The sequence below is a fragment of the Ailuropoda melanoleuca genome, chromosome 15 (assembly GCF_002007445.2).
Source record: "Ailuropoda melanoleuca isolate Jingjing chromosome 15, ASM200744v2, whole genome shotgun sequence".
NCBI classification, from domain to species: domain Eukaryota; kingdom Metazoa; phylum Chordata; class Mammalia; order Carnivora; family Ursidae; genus Ailuropoda; species Ailuropoda melanoleuca.
In genome coordinates this window covers 86,818,953-86,839,148 of record NC_048232.1, presented here as the reverse complement: position 1 = coordinate 86,839,148, position 20,196 = coordinate 86,818,953, and the positions used below count along the sequence as shown (strand labels likewise).

Below are 20,196 nucleotides of genomic sequence, written 5' to 3'. Positions count from 1 at the left end.
AAACGGGCGTCGTCGGAGCCTCACAGAGCAGTGGGAGGATTGGCTGAGACGGTGCCCCCAGGCGTGGCGCCGGCGGGTGGTGGGTGAGCAGTAACCCTGCCTCTCGCAGCCTTGGACTGGGGCAGGAGTCGGGCTGCCCCGTAAAGACTGGACACGTTTGCTGTTGGTTCCCTTCTCTTGATCTTTCAGGGCTGTCAAAATTATTTCTTCCAGGGCTCAGTTTCCCTAACGGGAAGTGTAGTGAGATTCTATGAGGTCATATCCGTTGACCCTTAGCCTGGCAGCTTAAGACACTCAGAAACTATGGTTCCTGTTCTCTCTTTTTTTAAAGATTTTATTTATTTATTTTGAGAGACAGAGAGAGCGTGTGCACAAGCAGGGGGAGGGGCAGAGGGAGAGGGAGAGAATCTTAAGCAGGCTCCATGCTCAGTCTGGAGCCCCATGCAGGACTCGATCTCACGACCCTGAGATCATGACGCTTGTGCTCCCCAGGAAAGCACTTTGGACGGAACGATACCCGGAAGGAATGGTGTAAGAGCCTTGGCCCCAGTTGAGCTTGCTGAGAGGAGGGACAGCCATGCTGAGTCTCCCTCTGCGGGGCCCTGTGCCTGGGGCCCCCTGACAATCCCACCCCCGCCCCCTAAGCCGATGGATCATCCTGGGGAGGTGGAGAGGCAGAGGGGGCTTCTGGGTGGGCTGCAGCCGGCCTTCTTCCTGCGTGCTCCCCCTTCCCTGCGGTGGGGCACTCCCCAGACGTGACCGGGGAGAGCTCGCGCAGCGCACGGTGGATCCGGCATCCAGAAGCCTGTCCGGGAAAGAGTGACAATCACGTGGGGGATTTCTTTCCTGCCAAATGAGAGTGCTGGCCCAGGGCCGGCCTTGCGACGGAGCTGCAGGGGCTGTAGACACCTGGCACGTGGAATGCTCCGTGGCCAGGCTTTCACCACTCCCCCCGCACACCCTGTCTGAGGCCAGGCTCATCAATATCAAGTTCAGAAGATACTGTCTACTGCTCCGCCTGACCATCGCCCCTAGGCGCTGTGACCCCATCCTAGAGATGGGGAAACTGAGTCAGGAGGTGAGGCAATGGTCTCGGGTCACTCTGAGATAGAGGCGGCACTGGGATTGTTTCCATTTGGCACGAGAGACCCTGGGACTCCTCCCCCCCTGCCACACAGGGCCACGTGCTAGAATCCCCACCATGGCCATCACCCCCCACATCCTGAAGTGCAGCCACCAAGTGCCGCAGTCCCCCTCTGCCCTGATCTGGACAGGCTGGTGCTGGGACGCACCTCTGAGGGGGAAGGGAGTTTGGCTTGTGCCTTTATTAAGCTCCGCCTGTGTGCCAGGCACTGTGTTCCTCTGTCTTCCCCAGTCCCCCTGCGTGTCTGAGATGGCCGTGCCGAACCCTTGGGGGACACTGAGCCCCTCTCTCTCTGTGTCCCCCCACCCACCACAGCCTGCTCTCATCCTGTAGGACAGGGTCAGGAGGAAGAGAGGGAGGGGTAGGAACAGGGTTGGGGGGGGGACTGTGAACTTGGAGCCTGAGGGCCACGGTCCACCTCCGGTCCCCTCCCAACCATCTCTCACTGGTTGCCGCCTGGGGCAGGTCACTTCACGCCCTATGGTTTCATCACGCACACATCCGTCTGGGTCCTGATACTCCTGTCCCAGAATTGTGCGGACTGGCTAGACCGAGAGGTGCTGTATCAACCTCAGATCACACCCCCACGCTCTTCCCTGTGGGGAAGGCATGGCCCTGCTTTGAGGGGCACTCAGGAGCCCCTGGGTTGCTAGAAGTTTCTGTATCCGGTCTGTGGCGGTTACTTGGGTGTAGACATTTGTCGTCATCCGTGGAGTCGTATGCTGAGCTCTGCACCATTCATCGCCGGAAGTGGGCCGTGTCTCTGTTTTACACATTGGGGCCCCTTTGGGAAGCCGAGAGTGTCTGGGTCACTGCCCAGGGGAGGCTCACCCCAGGAGAGGCAGAGGAGCGCTTCCTGGGGCTCCGTGCAGATGCGCGTCCCCTAAATGACATTCTGGGACGTCGGAGGTGGCAGGACGAGGAGGCTGAGGCCAGCGGGAGTGCGCGTCCGCCGATCTCAAGTGGAAATGAGATTTCCTGACCGACTGCTTTCCCGAGGTCTGCAGGCCGGTGGGGAGAGCACGCCCCCTTGGAAGCACCCCCATCCGGTGAGTTCCGCAGTCACTGTGGTTGGTGAAGGACGCCCGTGGTGGTGGTGGCCTCCAGATCCGGGGGCCCAGGTAGCTGCTCCCAGGCCTCCTGCCAAGGAGCAGACACAAATGCTCCATGTCCCAGATAGCAGGGGCCTGAGGCCAGGGGGACAGATGGTCTGTGGGGACCAAGGCCTGAGGAAGGGCAGGCACCAACCATTCCATGTTTCCCTCTGGCCTGGGGCCCTGTGCCCCTCTCCTGGCGGCCTCGGAGACAAAACCCCCCCTTCCCTCCTGTGTGTTCTGCGTCAGGGTCCAGGGGACTGATGAGAGGAAGGAAAAGTAGCCGTGGGTGGGAGGCTCCAGCCGCTGTCCCTGGGTCCTCTGGGCCACAGGCCCCACCAGGCCCTCTCCAAGGCTGCAAGGCCACATCTTCACCGGGGCCGGGCTCCTCCCTGAAGGGACCCCTGCAGTGGGGGTGGGGTGGGCAGCCTGCTCTCGGGCCTTCTAGCCAGGGGCTACCATCCTGGCAGCCCCCTCAGGGAACAGGGCCTCCTGGCGGGCCGCACAGCGGGTCCTGGGCCGGGGTCCTGGCCGGCTTCAGCCCTTCTGCGTCCAGTGCTCTCTCAGAAATGGCCCTTCTTTCCCAGTTTTGTGGATATGATACAGCTGCTTTAGCTGGCCCCACGGACACCCCCAGCCCCNCCCTTCCTCTGGGGCACAGCACTTCAACAATACCGCTTTCCCACCCCCAACTCCCACCCCCACCCCCACCTGTGGTTGCAGGGACTCGGGGCGGCTTTTTTTGGCTTCCCCTGGAGATCACAGCCCCCAATCCTCAGTCCACGATGCCATTTAGAGTGTATACTTCCTGCTAAATAGCATAAAATTACACCCTTTCAAGTTAATGAAACCACTTTGCAACATGGGCTGCTGAGAGGGGTTTTAAATGTCAGCACCGAGTAGCCGCTTGTGTTTTCTGGGGCTTTCCGATTAAGAACGGCCTCCCCTGGAAGGACCTCTGCATTGGTTAAGTGGCCCTGGGCAGTCTGCCTCGGCTGGCCGGCTCGGTCAGGGTCACCGGGACCCAGCTGGGCGGGAGCCACCTGTGCGGGGCCGTACGGTTTCCCCCGCTGAGCACTCAGTAAATGGGTTTGCTCGGAGGTCCATTTTGTGCAGCATCGCCAGATCTGAGCTTCAGAAAATGCCTCCCTGTAGGGTTTGGAGAAGCTGGTTTCGGAAGAGCGTTCTTGTTGTAAAGACCCAGCGTTACAGGCTCCTGAGAACCCCCTTGGGCGTAGCACCTGTCTTCCGGGAGCTGCTATGCACTGGGGCTGGACCACCTCCCAGACCCCGGGAGAGAGCAGGAGGCCCAGGGCAGGGTCGGCAGGTGTGGGTGCCCCTGGGCAAGAGCCTCACAACACAGCTGGTCCTGGGGGGAGAGCTACACAGGCCTCTGCACGGCTGGGGGCTGCTCAGGAGCTCTGCCCGTTCCGGGAAGCGGCCAGCCAGCCAGCGATGAGTCGGGTCAGAAGAGATGAGCGCCCACCTATGGCCTCCTGTCTGCCCCTGGGCTCTGCCATGGCTTACGGTCCACACCTTACTGCCTGACCTCAGCTCTGGCCTCCACAGAGGCCTGCTTCTGGCCCTGGCTACACCATCCAGGAGCCTGCAATGGCCGATGGCTCCCCGTCGCCCACAGGGGCTGGCCAGGCTCCTGGATGTGGCATTCAAGGCCCTGCCTGGCCCTCCACTCCTCCTTCACTACCCACCTTTGGCTTTGTGGTCCAGCCCCCAGTGCTTACAGCCCCTCGATGCCCCCAGTGCCCTTGCCCCTCCCACCACCCACTTGTCCCTCCTAATTACCATGCACTTACCTGGCTGCCCACTTGGACGTTCTGGTCCATCCTTCAAGGCCCAGCTCAGACACCACCTCCTCCAAGAAGGCTTCCCACTTCTCCTCTGTACAGAGCTCTCTCTGCCTCCTTTCATGCTTATTTTTTAATTACAGATACGCAAAGGGACTATAATAAATCTCCACATGGTCTCTGCCCAAATGAATTAAACAGGCGTTTTGTCACATTTGCTCTGACCATCTTGTGAAGAGGCAAAACCATGCAGAAGAAGTAGGGTCCTCCCCACTCCCTCCTTCCATCCCTCCCCTCCCCTCCCCTCCCCAGGGGCAACTACAATCATAAGTCGGTTTTGTGTGTTTACTATACATCAGCAAACCATAGTCGTGTGGTGCTTGCTAGACGTGAATGGTATCAGGTGGCGTGTAGCACCTGTGGGTGTCACCCGGGGCATGTTCCCAGGCTCTGTGGTGACATGGGTACATCTGGCTTATCCCTCTGGCTGCTGGGAGCCAGAGAATGTTCTCCATCATAAGGACGTTATAGCTGACCCATCCCCTGCCAGTGGACGGTCCGTTTTCCCCGAGGCAGGTGCTGTCCTGCAGCCACTCCCATCTGTGTCTCTGGCACGTGGGCACACGTGGCCCTGGGGTGTGTGTCCGGAAGGGGAATTGCAGACCTGGGCATGCGTGTCTTTGCTTCATCAGGCAGTCCCGTTGCCGTTGTCTGCACGCCGGCCTCCCTCCACCCCCGCCTTGTCCCCAGCCTGCACTGGTCCTTGACGCGCATTTGTGAATGGAGGAGCCGTGGGAATGATTCATGCCTCCTATCCTCCCCTCTGGTCCTTTGAGCAGGGAGGGCAGTTCCTGCTCCCCCTGCTTCAGACAGGAGGTGAGAGAGGGACGCTTGTCAGGACCCAGGCAACCGTGGCTCTGGGGTGGGTGGCCCGGTCACAGGCGTGGACACAGACGACATGGTCTGGGAGGAGCGCAGCGACTCCCAGGACGGGGCAGCAAAAACAGGTACGCATTTCCCTGGGTTTTCACACGAACCCCAAGTGGTCCCGTGTGGATGAGCTTGGGGTCAGCGGGAGCCGGCGTGGGGGCACCAGGCTGGGTGGGTGGTCGTGGCTGGGCCGAGCGGGAGCACGCCCCTGCATGCGGGGCTACCCGAGTGCTTGCCCGCGCGGTAAAGGCGGCAGGTGGATTTCATCGGTGAGTAATAAACTGGTTTCTCACGACAGTAAAAGTGGTGCTTTGTTACATTAATATTTACTGGCAGTTACTGATGTTGTTACGTTTGCCCCACATCACGGCCATTCTCTGAAGATGGGAAGAAAATCACAACTGTGCAGCTTGCGTGGAGGGACGGGAGGCCAGGCCACCTTCCCAGGGGCTGTTGGGTGGCTCTGGAGGCCCGGGGCGGCTGCCCTGCTCTGTCACCCAGCTGGGGGGAGGTGGGAACCACGTGGGGTGCGGGAAGCAGGAGCCCCAGCTCTGGTCAGCTCAGCACTTTCCCAGCGGCTGGAGAGTCCTGGGAAGCAGGAAGGTGTCCTTCCCTGCTGTCCTCGAAGCTGTGCTCGGCACTCCGGACCGGCAGAGAATGTTCCAGACCCGTGTCCCCTCCTGGACAGCACCCTCCCAGACGAGGTGAGCAGAGGTCACCGGGGACGAGCTGGGATACAGGCAGGCGGGGCATCTCCTGCCCCTGGGTCCACAGTGCTGGCCAGAGCCCAGCCACCACGGGGCGGAGGGCTGTGGGGAGGGCCCCATACAGACCCCGGCCCTGCCGTTCCCTGACCCGGACGCCCAGTGAAGCACAGCCCCCTGGGCCTGTTGCCTCCTTTGGAGCACACAGGGTCAAATAAGGAGAGGGACAGTCATGCACTTTAGAAATACTTGTCTCCGTGTGATGTAGCCTCTTTCTACTAGGCCACTGCTCCTGTGATGAATTCTGAGGTCATTAAGGGTCAGCCTGTGACCCGGCCTCGTTTCGGTCCCCTTCACAGGGTCACCCTCCATTCTGGTCACTGACTACACCATGGGCACACAACCCCGCCACCTGGCCCGTACTCATTCTGGCTGTCCCTCCTCCTCCCTGTCCACCCTGTCCCTGAAGAGGCCTGGGGGCGGGGCTCACTGTGACCCTGTGCCCACTCCCCTGCACCATTCCTGCGTCAAGGGAGAGGAAGGAGTAGGGGTCTGGAGACCGAGTTCCACTGACTTGCTGCTTGGCCTGGGGGCCACGGTGTGCGTGGGGGACGCAGACGGCCACTGAGGCCCTGCGAGCTGGTGGCACTGAATTCTGCTGGCCGTGGCTGCCGGTGTCCCTCCCTGCTGTCCGCATGCCAGGCCCCTGCATGGATGGTGCCCGGATGTGGTAGAAGGTGTGACGGCCGCTCTTCCCCTTGTTGAGCACTCGGGGCTGCCCTGCGTGGTGAGATGGGCTGGAGCCAGGCAGGGCAGGGCCTGGCTCGAGGTGCTGCATGGGAGATGCCCTCTCCCATCCTGGAGGTGGGCCAGCCCCCACGGCTGGGTTTCTTTCTGCTTCGGGAACACATTTATACGGCCTGGACGGGGCCGCCTCAAAAATCCCCTTGATCCCACGGAGAGGGCAGCTCTGTAAGGTCTGGGTCATTCTGGGCACAGGAACCGGAACCAGGGCCCAGAGGTTGTAAAGCAGGGTTGCCTGTGTGTGGAGAGTGGGCTTGGGTCTGCCACCCGTGGCGGTGCTGGATGGCTGGCCCACCACGGTCGTGGGACTCTGGGTGGCCGTGTTTGCAGGTGTGAAGGAAGAACCCCTGTCCCTCGGCAGCTCCCTGAGGTCCAGCTTCCTGGGCACCACTGGCAGGGTCCCCGGGTTGGACCCTGGAGCCCTGAGACCCTCCTCGTTTGATGACAGACATCACACATCTTCACCAAGCTCCTGCTCAGGCCAGGACCTGGGCTGGACTCTGGAAGCTGTCATCCCGCAGGGGAGCAGGGAGGTGCAAGCCGGTTCTGATCCATCAGGTCAGGGGCTGGGATGGGATCAGCCGTTGTGAGGCTGGGCCCACCACCCAGTTCCTGGGGCCAAGCAGCTTGCCGGCCAGCTACCCAGTGGGTGCTGGGAAGTTTGCTGAACGAATGAGGGAGTGAAGGGGGTGACCGTGGGGGTGGGCATCAGTGCTGCCCAGAGATCCAGGGAGGCCACGGCAGGGAGGGTCTTGGCCACCGCAGGGGGGGTCTTGGCCACCGCTGCAGGACCAGCCACAAGCCGGGATGAAAGCACCTTCACCCTGCAGGGGCGCAGCCCCATGGCTCACCCCGGCCTGGGGTTCTGTGGAAGCCCAGCCCGCAGACTGGCTTCGCTGTCTGTCCTCTGACACAGAAGGAAACACCGTTGATGGGTGCACAGGCAGGAAGCCCGAGACTCGGTAGTGCTGGTTTCCTTTTCTACTGTCTCACGCCGCTGGGCTCCGGGGTTTTCTCCTCTGCTGGAGGATGGAGCCAAGTACGTACATCCCGTCTCGGAGTCAGGGGATGCGGATGAGGCTTCCCCAGGTTTGCCCAACACGAAACGGGCCATTTCAGGATTAGTATCTGGACAGGCTGATGCTGCAAGTCCTGTCCCTCCCCCGTTCTGGGCAGGCTGGCTGGGTTGGACCCTTCCAGCCACCGCCCAGCGCTCAGCATGCGGACCCCATGGTGCCCGCTCCCTCTGCCCCTCACGTGCCCCATGCAGCAGGATGTCTTCCTGTTGCAGATGAGGAGACTGGGCGCTGAAAGCCAGGGGGCCACGTGCTGCTGGTGTCGGAGCTGGTCTGCCCCCAGCACGCAGACGCGCAGCTGTGACACCTGACACCTGTCTTGCCGTGTCGGAGCTTCTCCGAGGCTGCCCTGGGGACACTGCCGATGCGGGGAAAATTTGAAGTTATCTTTGACTTTTATGGCTCTTTTTTTCCCTATTAAGATGCTTAGAGCTGTAAGTGTAGTCATAAGGAGCTCATTTATCTTGACGAAAGTGTGGCTGTAAACTACGTGGTACTCGTGAAGGAGCCACGAGATGATCGTTTCTGCTGGTATCGATAAATTCTGACGCGGAGCAGAAAGGTCAGCCCCTGCCAGATAAAATGTCTTTTCAGCTTGTTAATTAAAGCTTATGTGGAAGAACGCAGTCTGGGGGCAGACCTCAGAGAGAAGCAAGTAGGCGGGGCTTGGAGGGAGCCCCCAAAGCCTGCCTCGTGCAGCCAGGGAGCCGACGGTGCCTGCAGGTGACTCAGGTGCTCTGGGACGAAACCCACCGTTCCCAGAAGCGGGAGGTGGAGGGACCCGGCTCATCAGCCCCGTCGGTACCAGACTCCTCCTAAAAGCCCGGGACTTCAGGCTTTGACCTGGGAGCCGTCCCGTCTTCAGGGCTCCTCCCGGTGCCCTGGCACAGAGGGACCCCGACACACCATATCACGGCCGGGTGTCCCGAGCTCGCCCCAGGCAGCGGTACGCGTGCCGCCGCTGGGCCGGGTTGGAGTCAGGCGGTGTTTTCGCTGATGCAGTCAGCAGGTGAACGCTGTTGGTTCTGTGGGTGGCCCGCAGGCGTCCAGTATCTGCCCCGTGGCACGTTGTGTCTCTTTCTTGGTAATGAGTGTGGAGAATGCAGTCAGCGAACCTCCCCTGTCCTTCCCTCCCCACCCCCACCCACCCCGACCTCGGGGCCTCTGCCTTCAGCAGCTTCCATCCACCCGAGTCTCTCCGGGTCCCTCCCTTTCCCCTCCCTGATGGTAAGTTCTAAGGCACATGGACAGAAGTCCGCCAGCACAGGAGAGAGAACCAAGTGCCGACCAGGAATGAAGGCTTCGAGTCCACAAGGCACATGGACAGAGAGCCAAAAAAGTGCCCAGAACAGAGACCCATGCACCAAAGTGGACACCCAGAGAAACGAACGGCTGGTGCACAGGAACACCCCCAAAGTAGACCCGCATGGCAGCCTTCACACCTGTATGCACAGAGGGCTCAAAGGCGCACGAAGACGGGCGCCCACGCAGGTGGCGCTCACCCCTCATCTCTCAGGCTGGCGGCATCGGGAGGGCTTGTATGGGGGCATCGAAGCCAGCAGGGAATTCCCAGGCAAAGTGGGTTGGCACCTGTTCTCTGGCTCCTGGTGGTGTTGGGCATGTATTTGCCGAGTGGTTCTGCAGCCTGGGATCTTCTGGCCGGCCCCCATCTACGCAGGAATCCCTGCTCCCAGGGGACTACATAGCTTTGCTCCCCGGTGACAGCAAGCAGCCATGTGGGTTTCTGGTGCAGAGCCTGCGAGAGGGACGGGCTGGCTTCCTCTCAGCCTGTGGTCCCCAGGTTGGCAGAATCCCCTGGAAGCTTATTCATCAGATGGGGCCCTGTGCCTGCCTCCACCTGCTCATGCCTGGGCCGGCACAGGGGTCTGACGGTGGGCAGACTGCCTGCAGACCTGGGCCGGGGGCAGTGGAACCTTCTACACTCATCCCCGTGCATGATGTGGAGCAGAATCTTTTAAAATGTGGGCATCGGGCAGCGCTCGGGGTGTTCTTCTCGCACTGCTCCCCGAGCTGCGCTGGCGAGACGGAAGACGGCATGATGGATTAAGAGCCTTCCTTATGAAGGACCACGTCTGTGTTTAATGCTCCCTGCTTTGCACAGAAAGCTCTGTTCGGCCAAATGTCCACAGTGGATTTCCAGTTAAGTGGGGAGGGGGTTTGGCTCCACACAGAGAGGCAGGCAGCTGGCTTGAAGGACCCGAACCCACATGGGGCAGGTGGCGAATTCGGAGGCCCGAGGAGCCACCCCGCCATCAGGAGCAGCAGCTCTGTGGTTCGTGGACCCTCTGCTGTGTCCTCCGGGGACGGACGAAACGAGCACCAGAATCCAGATGGTGAACACATCCTTCCCCCTGAAAAGTTCCCAGTGTCTTTTGTCATCCCTTCCTCCCATCCCCCCGTCTCTGCATGACCTCTGACCTGTTTCCTGGTCCTGGGGATTAGTTTGCTGTTTCTGGAATTGTATAGAGATGGCATCATACAGGGGCGCCTGGGTGGCTCAGTCGTTAAGTGTCTGCCTTCGGCTCAGGGCGTGATCCCAGCGTTATGGGATCGAGCCCCACATCAGGCTCCTCCGCTGGGAGCCTGCTTCTTCCTCTCCCACTCCCCCTGCTTGTGTTCCCTCTCTCGCTGGCTGTCTCTCTCTGTCAAATAAATAAATAAAATCTTTAAAAAAAAAAAAAGAGGGAGATGGCATCATACAGTATGTCCTCCTTTCNCCTCTCTCGCTGGCTGTCTCTCTCTGTCAAATAAATAAATAAAATCTTTAAAAAAAAAAAAAAAGAGGGAGATGGCATCATACAGTATGTCCTCCTTTCGTTCAGCCAGATCGTTCCGAGGTTCAACCCTGTGGTTTGCGCGTTATCAGTGGCTCCTTCCTTTTGATCGCTGAGCATTACTCCACCGGGTGCAGACAGCCCTGCTGTTCGGCCATGGGCCTGCTCCCGCGCCAGGCTGCTGCGGGCAGAGCTGTCGCCGGCGTTCCTGGGCAAGTCTGCTACAGCAGAGCGCCCACAGACGTTCATTGCTCTAGGTTCCGGAGGCTGGCAAGTCCGGATCTCGGCCCCGTGTGCGCAGGCCAGGGTCCTCTTGCGGCTGGCCCGCTTCTTGCCGTGTGTCCTCGCTTGGGGTCGGGGGCTTGCGGTCCCTCTGGAGCTTTTTTTTACAAGACACTAGTCCCATTCTGTTCATAAGACTCCACCCTCCTGAGGCGCCTGGGGGCTCCGTTGGTTAAGCCTCTGCCTTCAGCTCAGGTCATGATCACAGGGTCCTAGGATCGAGTTCCGCGTCAGGCTCCCTGCTCCACGGGAAGTCTGCTTCTCCCTCTCCCTCTGCTGCTCCCCCTGCTTCTGCTCTCACTCACAGCTCTCTCTCTCAAATAAATAAGTAAAATCTTAAAAAAAATAAAAGACTCCACCCTCCTGACTTACTCACCTCCGAACACCCCCACACGGAGAGCCTGGATTCCAACATGTCACTGTAGGGAGACACGAACTTGGAGAGCAGAGCAGGTGGCTTCTTGTCCTGGAGAGAGAGAGGAAGCAGGCCCCCATGACCTGTCACCTGTTAGGGCTTCTTGTCCACACCCTGTCATCCCGGGCCTTCGAGTTTCAACACAGGAATTTGGGAGGGGACATAAGCATTCAGTCCCCAGCAGTAAATGTATGTTAACTTTTTGAGAAACTGCCAAGCTGTTTTGCAGTGTTCTTGCACGATTTTATGTTCCCCGGGGCAGTGGGTGAGCTGGTCTACATGGTCACCGACTCTGGGTTTGGTCGTCTTTCCAAATGCAGCCATCGAGTTGGCGGCCAGCAATGCCTCGCTGTGGTTAATTTGCATTTGCCTAATAACTAATGCTGTTTAGCATGTTTTCATGTGTTTATTTGCCATTTGTGGATCTGCTTTAGTGAAGTGTCTTCAAATCTTGTGTTCATTTTTTAAATTGGATTGTTCTCTGATGATTGTGTTTTTGGGGTTTTTTTTGTTTTGTTTTAATTTATTCATTTGAGAGAGGGAGGGAGGGAGCACAAGCTGGGGGGAGAAGCAGAGGGGAGGGAGAAGCAGGCGCTGTTCTCTGCTGAGCAGCAGGGAGCCCTCTGTGGGGCTCAATCCCAGGACCCCGGGATGGTGACCTGAGCCGAAGGCAGACGCTTCACTGACTGAGCCCCCCGGGCACCCCACCGATGACGGCGTTTTGAGAATTCTTCAGTATAATCTGGATGCCAGTCTTTTTTTTTTTTTTAAGATTTTATTTATTTATTCGACAGAGATAGAGACAGCCAGCGAGAGAGGGAACACAAGCAGGGGGAGTGGGGAGAGGAAGAAGCAGCCTCATAGCGGAGGAGCCTGATGTGGGGCTCGATCCCATAACGCCGGGATCACGCCCTGAGCGGAAGGCAGATGCTTAATGGCTGTGCCACCCAGGCGCCCCTGGATGCCGGTCTTTTATCGGATGGGTGACTTGCAAGTGTGTGTTTCTAGTCTGAGGCTTTTCACTCTGTTCACACTTAAGTTTCAGGAGCTTTTAAATTCTTTTATAGTCCAGTTTGTTCGTTTGTTCTTCTTTGGGTTGGGTTTGGTGTTCTGTCTAAGGCCCTTTGCCTAACCTAGGGTCCCACAGATTTTCTTCTGTGGCTTTTCTCTCGTTCTAGTTTTAGGCCCCACCTTTAGGCCTCTGTTCCATTTTGTTGTTGTTTTTTAAAAAATAATTGAGCAAAGTAGGGATTAATGTTAATTTTTGTTGGTTTTCAGTACACAGGTATCAGTATAAAAAAACCTTACTTGTAAAGCGGAAGCCGGGGGCTAAGTGTCTTCTGGACTATGCCACCCCGTTTTTGTCTCTGGTTTCCAAACTGTCTTGCGTGATGAAAACATACTTTTGTGGTTGTGAACTCCTGATGGAGAAAGGGAAGAGCCGAGTTTGCTGCCTCCGGGGCACTGCCCGTGCTCGGCCAGGCTGGCAAGAGCCGCACACCTGTCGGGCGGCCCCGGTGGCCTCAGCGCGGTGTCCCCGGTCCTGGCTCAGTGCCCCCTCCTGTCTTCCAGGCTTTGGGAGCCATCACTGCAGTGCCTGTCACGGGTCCTCAGGTCAGCTCCTTGCAGAGGTTGGCCGGGCAAGGAGCTGCGGTTCTGCCTCAGGTAAGCAGCTCGAGGGTGGGTCCGGGTGCGGCTGTCTGTCCCTCCCCAGCCTCTCAAGCACTGAGAGTTTAGGCGGGCCCTGCGCTGGGCAAGGACCCCCCCTGGGCGTGTCCCTTCCCCCTCCTGCCTCCTCTGCCCGTCAGGGGAGGAGACCGACGTTCCAACTAGACCTGGCTTTTATAATGAGGAGTTGCAAAATCATTTTAGTGGGCCAGGATTTTTTTTTCTTTAATGGACCTAACGAAGTTGGACTAGAGGAGAACAGAAGATATCAAAATGCACCCTACACGTCGTTTCTTGACTAGCTCGTTTCTGGACCGGGTCACGAGGTAATGAGGATTTTAAACCATGGGTCACAGTCAAAACAGTGCGAGAAACTCCGCAGCCGGCGATTCCCTTGGGGGGCAGCGAGATCCTAAGCCTGCCACCCCGGCTTCGGTCCACGGCACCCCGGCTGGGCTCCGCACTTCGGACGAGTCCCCTGGCCTCTTTACCTTCCCGGGCCGAGTCTCCTCTCCGGCAGACAGGCCGTGCAGGTGCCTTCTTGGCGGCCCAGAGCCCTCATGGCCATGCCTGCTAGCGGTTAGCCCGTGCTCAGGCTTGTTGAGTGAGGGTTTGTGTTCGCCGTACCCTCATGGCTCCAGAGGTGAACACTGTTCCTGACAGATGCCCCTCGTTCGAGGAGGGTGAAGGGCAGCTCTCATCCTGGTGGAAGCCTTTCCCGAGCGCCCACCTGTGCTGACTCCCAGCAGGGCTGCAGAAAGGAGAGTGCATGGAGGGCAGGGAAGGACCCTGGAGGCCCCCATGGGAGGAGGCCCGGCCTCGATCCGCACACATCTTGTCTCCAAATGGCACTGGCTGAAAGTCCTGACCTCTGGGGTCCCCTGAATAGGTTTTCTCTGGGGTGGAGACCCCCATATTCAGAGTCCGGCCCCTGCAGTCTGGGCACGGCTCCCCCACAGGCAGAGTTGCAATTACCTGGTGTTGCCCGGCCAGTGTGACCCGGAGCGCGGGGGCAGACCTGGAGTGACCCAGGGGGCTGGGGGACCAACAGCACAGAACGGCCTCCCCTGGCCACGCAGCGGGGGATCCTCATTAACCACCACTCACCCCATTTGGCCCCACTCGTCTGTCCTCCGCAGATGAAGAGTGCGGCAGTCCCCAAGCTGGCGGCCATCTGAGGTTACACATTCAGGATTGGTGTTGGTGTCCCCACGTGCCAAGGACAGAGCAGGACAGGATCATATGACTTGGCGGGTCCCCTGATGGTGGGAGGCCCTCGTGGTGGAGCGCCCGCTTGGTGGGGGTGGGGAAGGACAGTAGAATTGAGGCCGGCCCCGCAGCGGACCCTGGGGAGGGGCAGGTAGACATGATGCCAGCTTGAGGGGCACACAGCCCTGAGGTGACCTGTGCGAGGTCCCTGTGGGAGCCACCCTGAACCCCTCCCTCCACGAGGGTCACTGGCGATGGGTGGGGATGCTGGGTGGGGGTGCTGGGTGGGGCCCTCACTGCCACCCGCACTGACACTAGGCAGGCTTGTGGAAGTCCTGAGTGCGAGTCCTGCTACCCCAACAGTGACGCCTGGGGCGTCGTTTTTCTCCTGGACTGAGTCCCTTCCTCTCCAGGCCTCAATTTGCTCATCTGTAGAATAGGCCAGATACCTACTTCACCACGCGGTCACCACAGGGCTCAGATAGGATGAGACAGGGCAAGTTCTCTTCCTCCCCGGCCCTGAGAAGGTGGTCTAGCGCGGGTCCCACGGGGCTGGCTTGAGGCTCCTTTCTGGTTGCAGGAATGCTGGGACGCTGCCAGCTGACAGTTGGGATGCACGCAACGCGTCGTGCTTTCTCCCCACCCCCGGTGCACAGATAAGGTGCATGCCCGAGACCGCACAGGCCCTGCAGGGGGCAGGATCGGCCCTGGATGAGCCATCCGGAGCCCTGGCCAGAACCACGTCCTAGCCGCCTGCACCACGTCCTAGCCGCCTGCACCCGCTTTAACTCATTGTGTGAGGCCCATCTCTGGCTCACAGCACAATGGCTTTCACAGGGAAAGCCCCACCCAGATCAAGGAGCCGACTGAGCGGGGGGCCAGGAGCCCCCACGGCCCCTCCCGTTCACTGCCCCAGCGACAGCGCTCTGCGGGAACTCACGGGTTTGCGACTGGAGTCAGAGGTCACCTGACTGGTCCACATGCAGCTTTCCCAACCTCCTCCCCGTTCTTCACTGTCTTATCTGAATTGAGTTGGAAGGGGCTCGAGCCCAGAGTTGAGCCCCGGGGTCTCTCCACTGCTGTCCTGTCACCTCTAACGTGCGAGGTGTCTGAGCCCGGCCACATCAGCTCCCGTGCTCGACTCCCGGCTCTGTTCAGGGCCCCCCTCCCCCGCCTGTTTGTGTGTCTGTCTGACCGTGCACCTGTCCCTCCCTCCCCAGGTTAGGCCAAAGACTCTGATTCCAGACAGCCTCCCCATCACCCCGGGCCGGGACCGGCCACCCAAGCAGCCCCCGACGTTCCAGAAGGCCACCGTGGTCAGTATCAAGAACCCCAGCCCAGCCCTCCCCACCGCCAACAACACCGTGAGCCATGCGCCAGCGCCCGGCAGCCAGCCCCAGGCCCTCGCTGAGCCCGCCGCCATCGCCTCTCCCCTGAGCAGTGCCGGGGTGGCTTATGCCATCATCTCCACCGCCCCCAGCAATGCCGCCGCCATCGCCCCCAGCACCGCCGTGTCTGTGGTCAGCGACAGCGTCAAGGTCCAGCCGCTCCTCATCAGTGCCGACAAGAAGGTGGGTGTGTGCCCGCACACGCGGGAGGCGGTTGCCCGGACAGAGCGAGCGAGTGGTTGGCGGCGGGACCAAGAAGCCCCTGGAATGAATGGGGTGCGAAGCGAGGAGTGAATGAGCGGCCGCGTGAGTTGGGCTGCGGAGGAATGACCCAGCATGGTAGGAGCGACCCCGTGGTCGGTAGGAGGGCGGGCGGTGTGAGCGGGAGGGGAAGTGAATGATGCGATGCAGGAGGCGGCATGTGTGATTGAGGGAACACGGGGCTGAACGGATTCATATCGGTGGAGAAAGAATGGTCAATGAATGAATTACTTCCTTCTTTGGAATCACGACTCAACCAGTAAGATGTGTGGTGGGAAGAATTCCCGGAAGAGGCCGTGCTGGTGGTCAGTCTCTGGCTGGTGTAGCTGGGTGGTCAAGAACTTTGGGGGATGCCCGGTGTCCGAATGGAAAATCTGTGATTTCTTGCCGAGATTTAAAACTGAAACGGAGGTCCTCTCCTTGTCCTTCTCCGAGGTCCCTTGGGGATTGTAAGGTTTGAGGCCGTTGGAGCTGCAGGGCTGCGTTGAAAGGTACCACGTCATCTCTTTAGCTCCTTTCCTCTGGGCCCAGTTTGGGGCCTGCCAGGCCGCCCCTCTCTTGTCAGGGGCTAGCGTCCCTCCTCATTCCCAGCCTGAAAGCTGGTGCTCCATTTTCGTGCACCTGGAATTCTGCTGCACCTAGTGTCTGTCTGGGAGCATTACGCTTCTGGGCCCTCCCACCCCTGGACGGGAGCCCCGGGGATTCTCAGTCATCACAGGATGTGGTCGCATGGGGAGATGTACTCCTCAGGACCATGCCCAGTCCCCCGAGGACGCTTCGCAGGTGTTTGTGGGATGCCTTTGTGGGCTGCGTGTACCCTTTTCCCTGCAAGCTCACCAGCATTCAGTGCTGTCATTTTAAACACTTTTTGCTCGTTTAATCGGTGCAAACAGATGCTCGCTGTTCAAAGTTGAATTCTTTTGCTTATTACGAAGCTTGAATGTTTCCCCCATACTTCTCAAGACTTCTGTCTCCTTCTGCATGACTCGTTTGAGAATATTTTTGCCCTGCTTTCTACTGGGGATCTTAATGTGTTTCTTCCAATGAATATAAAGAGGGGCATTTTTTTTTTCCCATCCAGAGAATTCTGGGGTTTTAAAATTGTGATACAAAAGGAGAACAAAGCGCCTTCCCTTAAGCCAGCAGAAAAACAGATGCATTTTCTGTTCCCATTTAGGAGCCTCAAATTCATAAGACAGTCACGTTCTTGGGGAAAAAAATACAAGTTCAGGTTATTCCTGTCTTGGGAGAGACCCTGGCTGACTGCTCCTGGTGAATTCCTTCTTCTGGATCCATGAGAGATGATGATTCTTTCCCAATATTCCATCCAAAAGATTAATAAAATAGTTGAGCCACAGATGGAGGGGATCTGACCCGGGGGGGGCTGGGCTGCATCAATTGCTTTCAGACTTCTCAGCCTCAGACCCTTCAATCAAACCAGATGATAGCCAGGAACCCCCAAGACAGCTGGCTGAAGTAGGGCCACTCTGGGCCGTGCTGAACAGGGTCCGGAGCCCACATCCCTCTTCTCCACCCCTACCCTGCCCAGGCCAGGTTTGCAAGCCTCGGATGCAGTGACCTGGGGGCCCAAGGGGCAGGCTGGGGAGGGGACAGGCTAGTCAGTGCATTCAGACAGACCCCTGATGGCCTCAGGTGGCAAATCTGAGCCCTCTTGGCCTCAGTTTCCCTGCACTTGAGCTGGAGATAAAGAAACCAACCTCTTTTGAGACTTTGCTTCCTGAATCTTCACCACCTCCCTGGAGGTAGGATTGCAAAGAAGCTGAGGCTCAGAGGGGCCAAGTGACCTCTCCGAGACCACACAGCGGTGACACGGTAGCACAGAATTGAACTCAGGCCCTTCGTTTCTAAACCAGGCTCGTTCTCAGACAGACCCTCCTCACGGTGTGAAGGGCTGTCTGGAGGCTCACGCCCTGGGTGCGGGCACCTCACGGACCAGAGAGCTTGCTGCAAACCTCCTCATTCCTGTGTAGTCCCACCTTCAGAGGCCCCCTGCCCTCTGGCCCTCCCGGCTCCCCCCTCCCTCTGCAGCTGCCACCCTTCATCCCTCTGCCACCTCTTCCAGGTCATCATCATCCAGCCTCAAGTGCAGACGCAGCCCGAGAGCACAGCAGAGTCACGGCCGCCCACGGAAGAGCCATCTCAGGGAGCTCAGGCGACCAAAAAGAAGAAGGAGGACCGGCCCCCGAGCCAGGAGAACCCCGAGGTAGGGTGGCAGGGCTCTGGGGGTCGCCGTAGGAGGCGGGGACGGCAGTGCAGGGCACAGCCGCCCTGTGCAGTGGGAGCTCCTGGTGGGGACTCGCACGGGGAGCCTCGGCCCCCAGCTGTGCTTCTCACGGATGTGCTCATGCCATGGTGGTGTGGGGCAGAGGCTAGCACGGATTCTAGAACCAGGGAGCCTGGCTTTGCATCGCGTGCGGCCAGTGTTCTAGAGGGGAGATGGGTGGCGGATCATGTCTGTTTCTTCATCCGTAATAGAAATGGTAAGTCTTCCTTCCTGGCAGTATAGTTGGGAGGATTCCTTGGGTCAGGGTCTCCTCGGTCAGAGGGTAGGGCTTCTTTTGGCACCACGTGGCCCTGCCATGGCCCTGCCTCTTCTCCCTGCCCGTGGCCACTCATGAGCATCTGAGGGCAGGCAGAGCAAGACCTCAAATGCCTTTTAAATCAGCTGCAGCCAAGGCTGGCACGGGAGAGGCAGCTGACTCCTGAGAGTACCTGTAGAACTTTCCAGAAATTGCACAGTAGTGCCACCTTCCCCACCTCCCCCTCATGGCTAACACAGAACCACCTGCTCTGTGGGGCTGTAAGAGGCCAGCAGCTAAGGCCAAGTCATTCTTTGTTAACTTCTGGTCCCAGCAGGTGACCCCTTGTGTGTTCCTGCTTGCGTCCTCTGCCATCCGGGGCCACAGTCAACCCTTTGAGCCTTTTCCCTGTAGCTGCCCTCACCTGGACCCCCTTTCTTTCCCTACCAATTCTCATTCATCCTATAAGATCCACTTCAGACATCCTCTCCTCCAGGCAGCCTTCCTTGACTACCTCACCTCAGTGGGCAGAAGAGGCCCCTCGGGGCTCCTAGAACTCCTCAGGATTCTTTTTATCAGCATGCTGTCCGTACCGAAAGAAGTCAGTCTTTCATCCATTCATCATCCATGTGACATGTCTTAGAGTTGGCTCTGTGCCAGGCTGCGTGCCGAGGCTCGGGATGCCAAATGGGGCAGATGGAGTCCTGGAGCTAGGGGATCTCGCCCTGGCATGACCATTAGGACTTTAACTTCGGATAAAAAAAAAACAAAACTCAAGTGTCATCAGAAAATTACACATCGAGAGCTGTGGGAGGTGCAGGGAGAAGGAGCGAGTGTGTCTGCACCCGGAAGGACGGGGGAAGGCTTTGCAGAGGAGAGGCGGGATCAACAGGGCCTGGGGGACAGGTGGGGCTGCCACAGAGGAGCAGAGGTGGGGGGGATGGCGTGTGGTGCAGAGGGCGCAGCCTGGGCAGTCGCATGGAAGGGGAAAGGCTCTTGGCAGGCCCAGGAGAGTCGGCTAGTCTATGTGGAGCCCAGGCAGCACGGATGCAGGAGAAATTCTGAACACGGGGTTAGAGGAACGCTGGTCCTGCATGCAGGCTGCCGCGGTGGAACTGTATTCCCTGGGCAGTGGGGAGCCATGGAGTATCTTCGAGCAAGAGAGTGACTTGATTGTTGTCCTTTGAGGTGTCCAGAAAGCTGCAGGGAGTCAGCGTCCGCCACTCACTGAGGCTGACATGGAACCAAGTCTGGTCTGCAGCCCCAGGCCCAGTCTGTCTCAGGGGGCACCCAGTTCCGTTCCATGGTGCCGTGGGAGCACCTGCTGTGTGCACAGTGAGCCCCGGGCCGGCTCGCAGCGCGAGGCTCCCGCACGTACCCCTCTGTCCCCCGTGGGGTTGCGTCGCACCCCTGCCTCCTCGGGGGTTTGCTGGGTGGATTCTCTGTGTTCTTCCGAAGTATATGGAAGCCAGTTATTGTGCATTTATACAATTAGTATAATTACGTTTAACTACATAATTAGTGTAAATACGTGTAATGACTTAAATAGAACTTGTAATTACAACATGTCCTGGTGTAAAAATCCTTATTAAACTTTCTTTTTAAAGAGATCTGGGAGCATTGTGTGGTGCAGACGCGGGGCTTTGTGGCACCCTTTGAACCTGTTCGTGAAGAGCCCAAGTTAGGAGCACTTGAGGCCAGAGCAGCAGCTGCCCCAGAAACTTCCTCAGATGAGCCCGTTGGAGACCTGGGATTGCTGGTGACGATGGGTGGCTCCCAGGGCAGTGCGGGCAAGCCCTGTGCACCCGCAGCTGGGAGCTCAAGCAGCCCATGGCGGGCACCCCAGGACCCCTCCAAGGCTCTGCCCACTCCTCCCTGTTTCAAGGCCCATGGCCTTCTTTAGGACAGAACTGTGGCCTTTTCTGTACCACCCATCATCCTGGCCTCGGCAGCATCTGACAGACTGGCCGCCCTCAGACCAGCATGTGTTGCAGGGGGCAGCCAGCCCAAGGGTCCCAGCCCCGTATGAGCACTGACTGCAACCCCAGGCCCTCTCTGGGCAAGACTTGTGCCCACGGATG

At 58.9% G+C, this 20,196-nt stretch overlaps 1 protein-coding gene across 1 annotated transcript in view; it reads left to right on the top strand.

Moving 5' to 3' along the window:
* PHF21B (PHD finger protein 21B) overlaps nucleotides 1–20,196 on the top strand; it is a 96,914-nt gene that overhangs the window by 57,534 nt on the left and 19,184 nt on the right. The window contains exons 2-4 of the mRNA XM_034644013.1: nucleotides 12,622–12,714; nucleotides 15,147–15,497; nucleotides 17,659–17,799. Coding sequence (XP_034499904.1) covers nucleotides 12,622–12,714; nucleotides 15,147–15,497; nucleotides 17,659–17,799 — 585 coding nt within the window. The remainder of the gene's footprint in view (nucleotides 1–12,621; nucleotides 12,715–15,146; nucleotides 15,498–17,658; nucleotides 17,800–20,196) is intronic.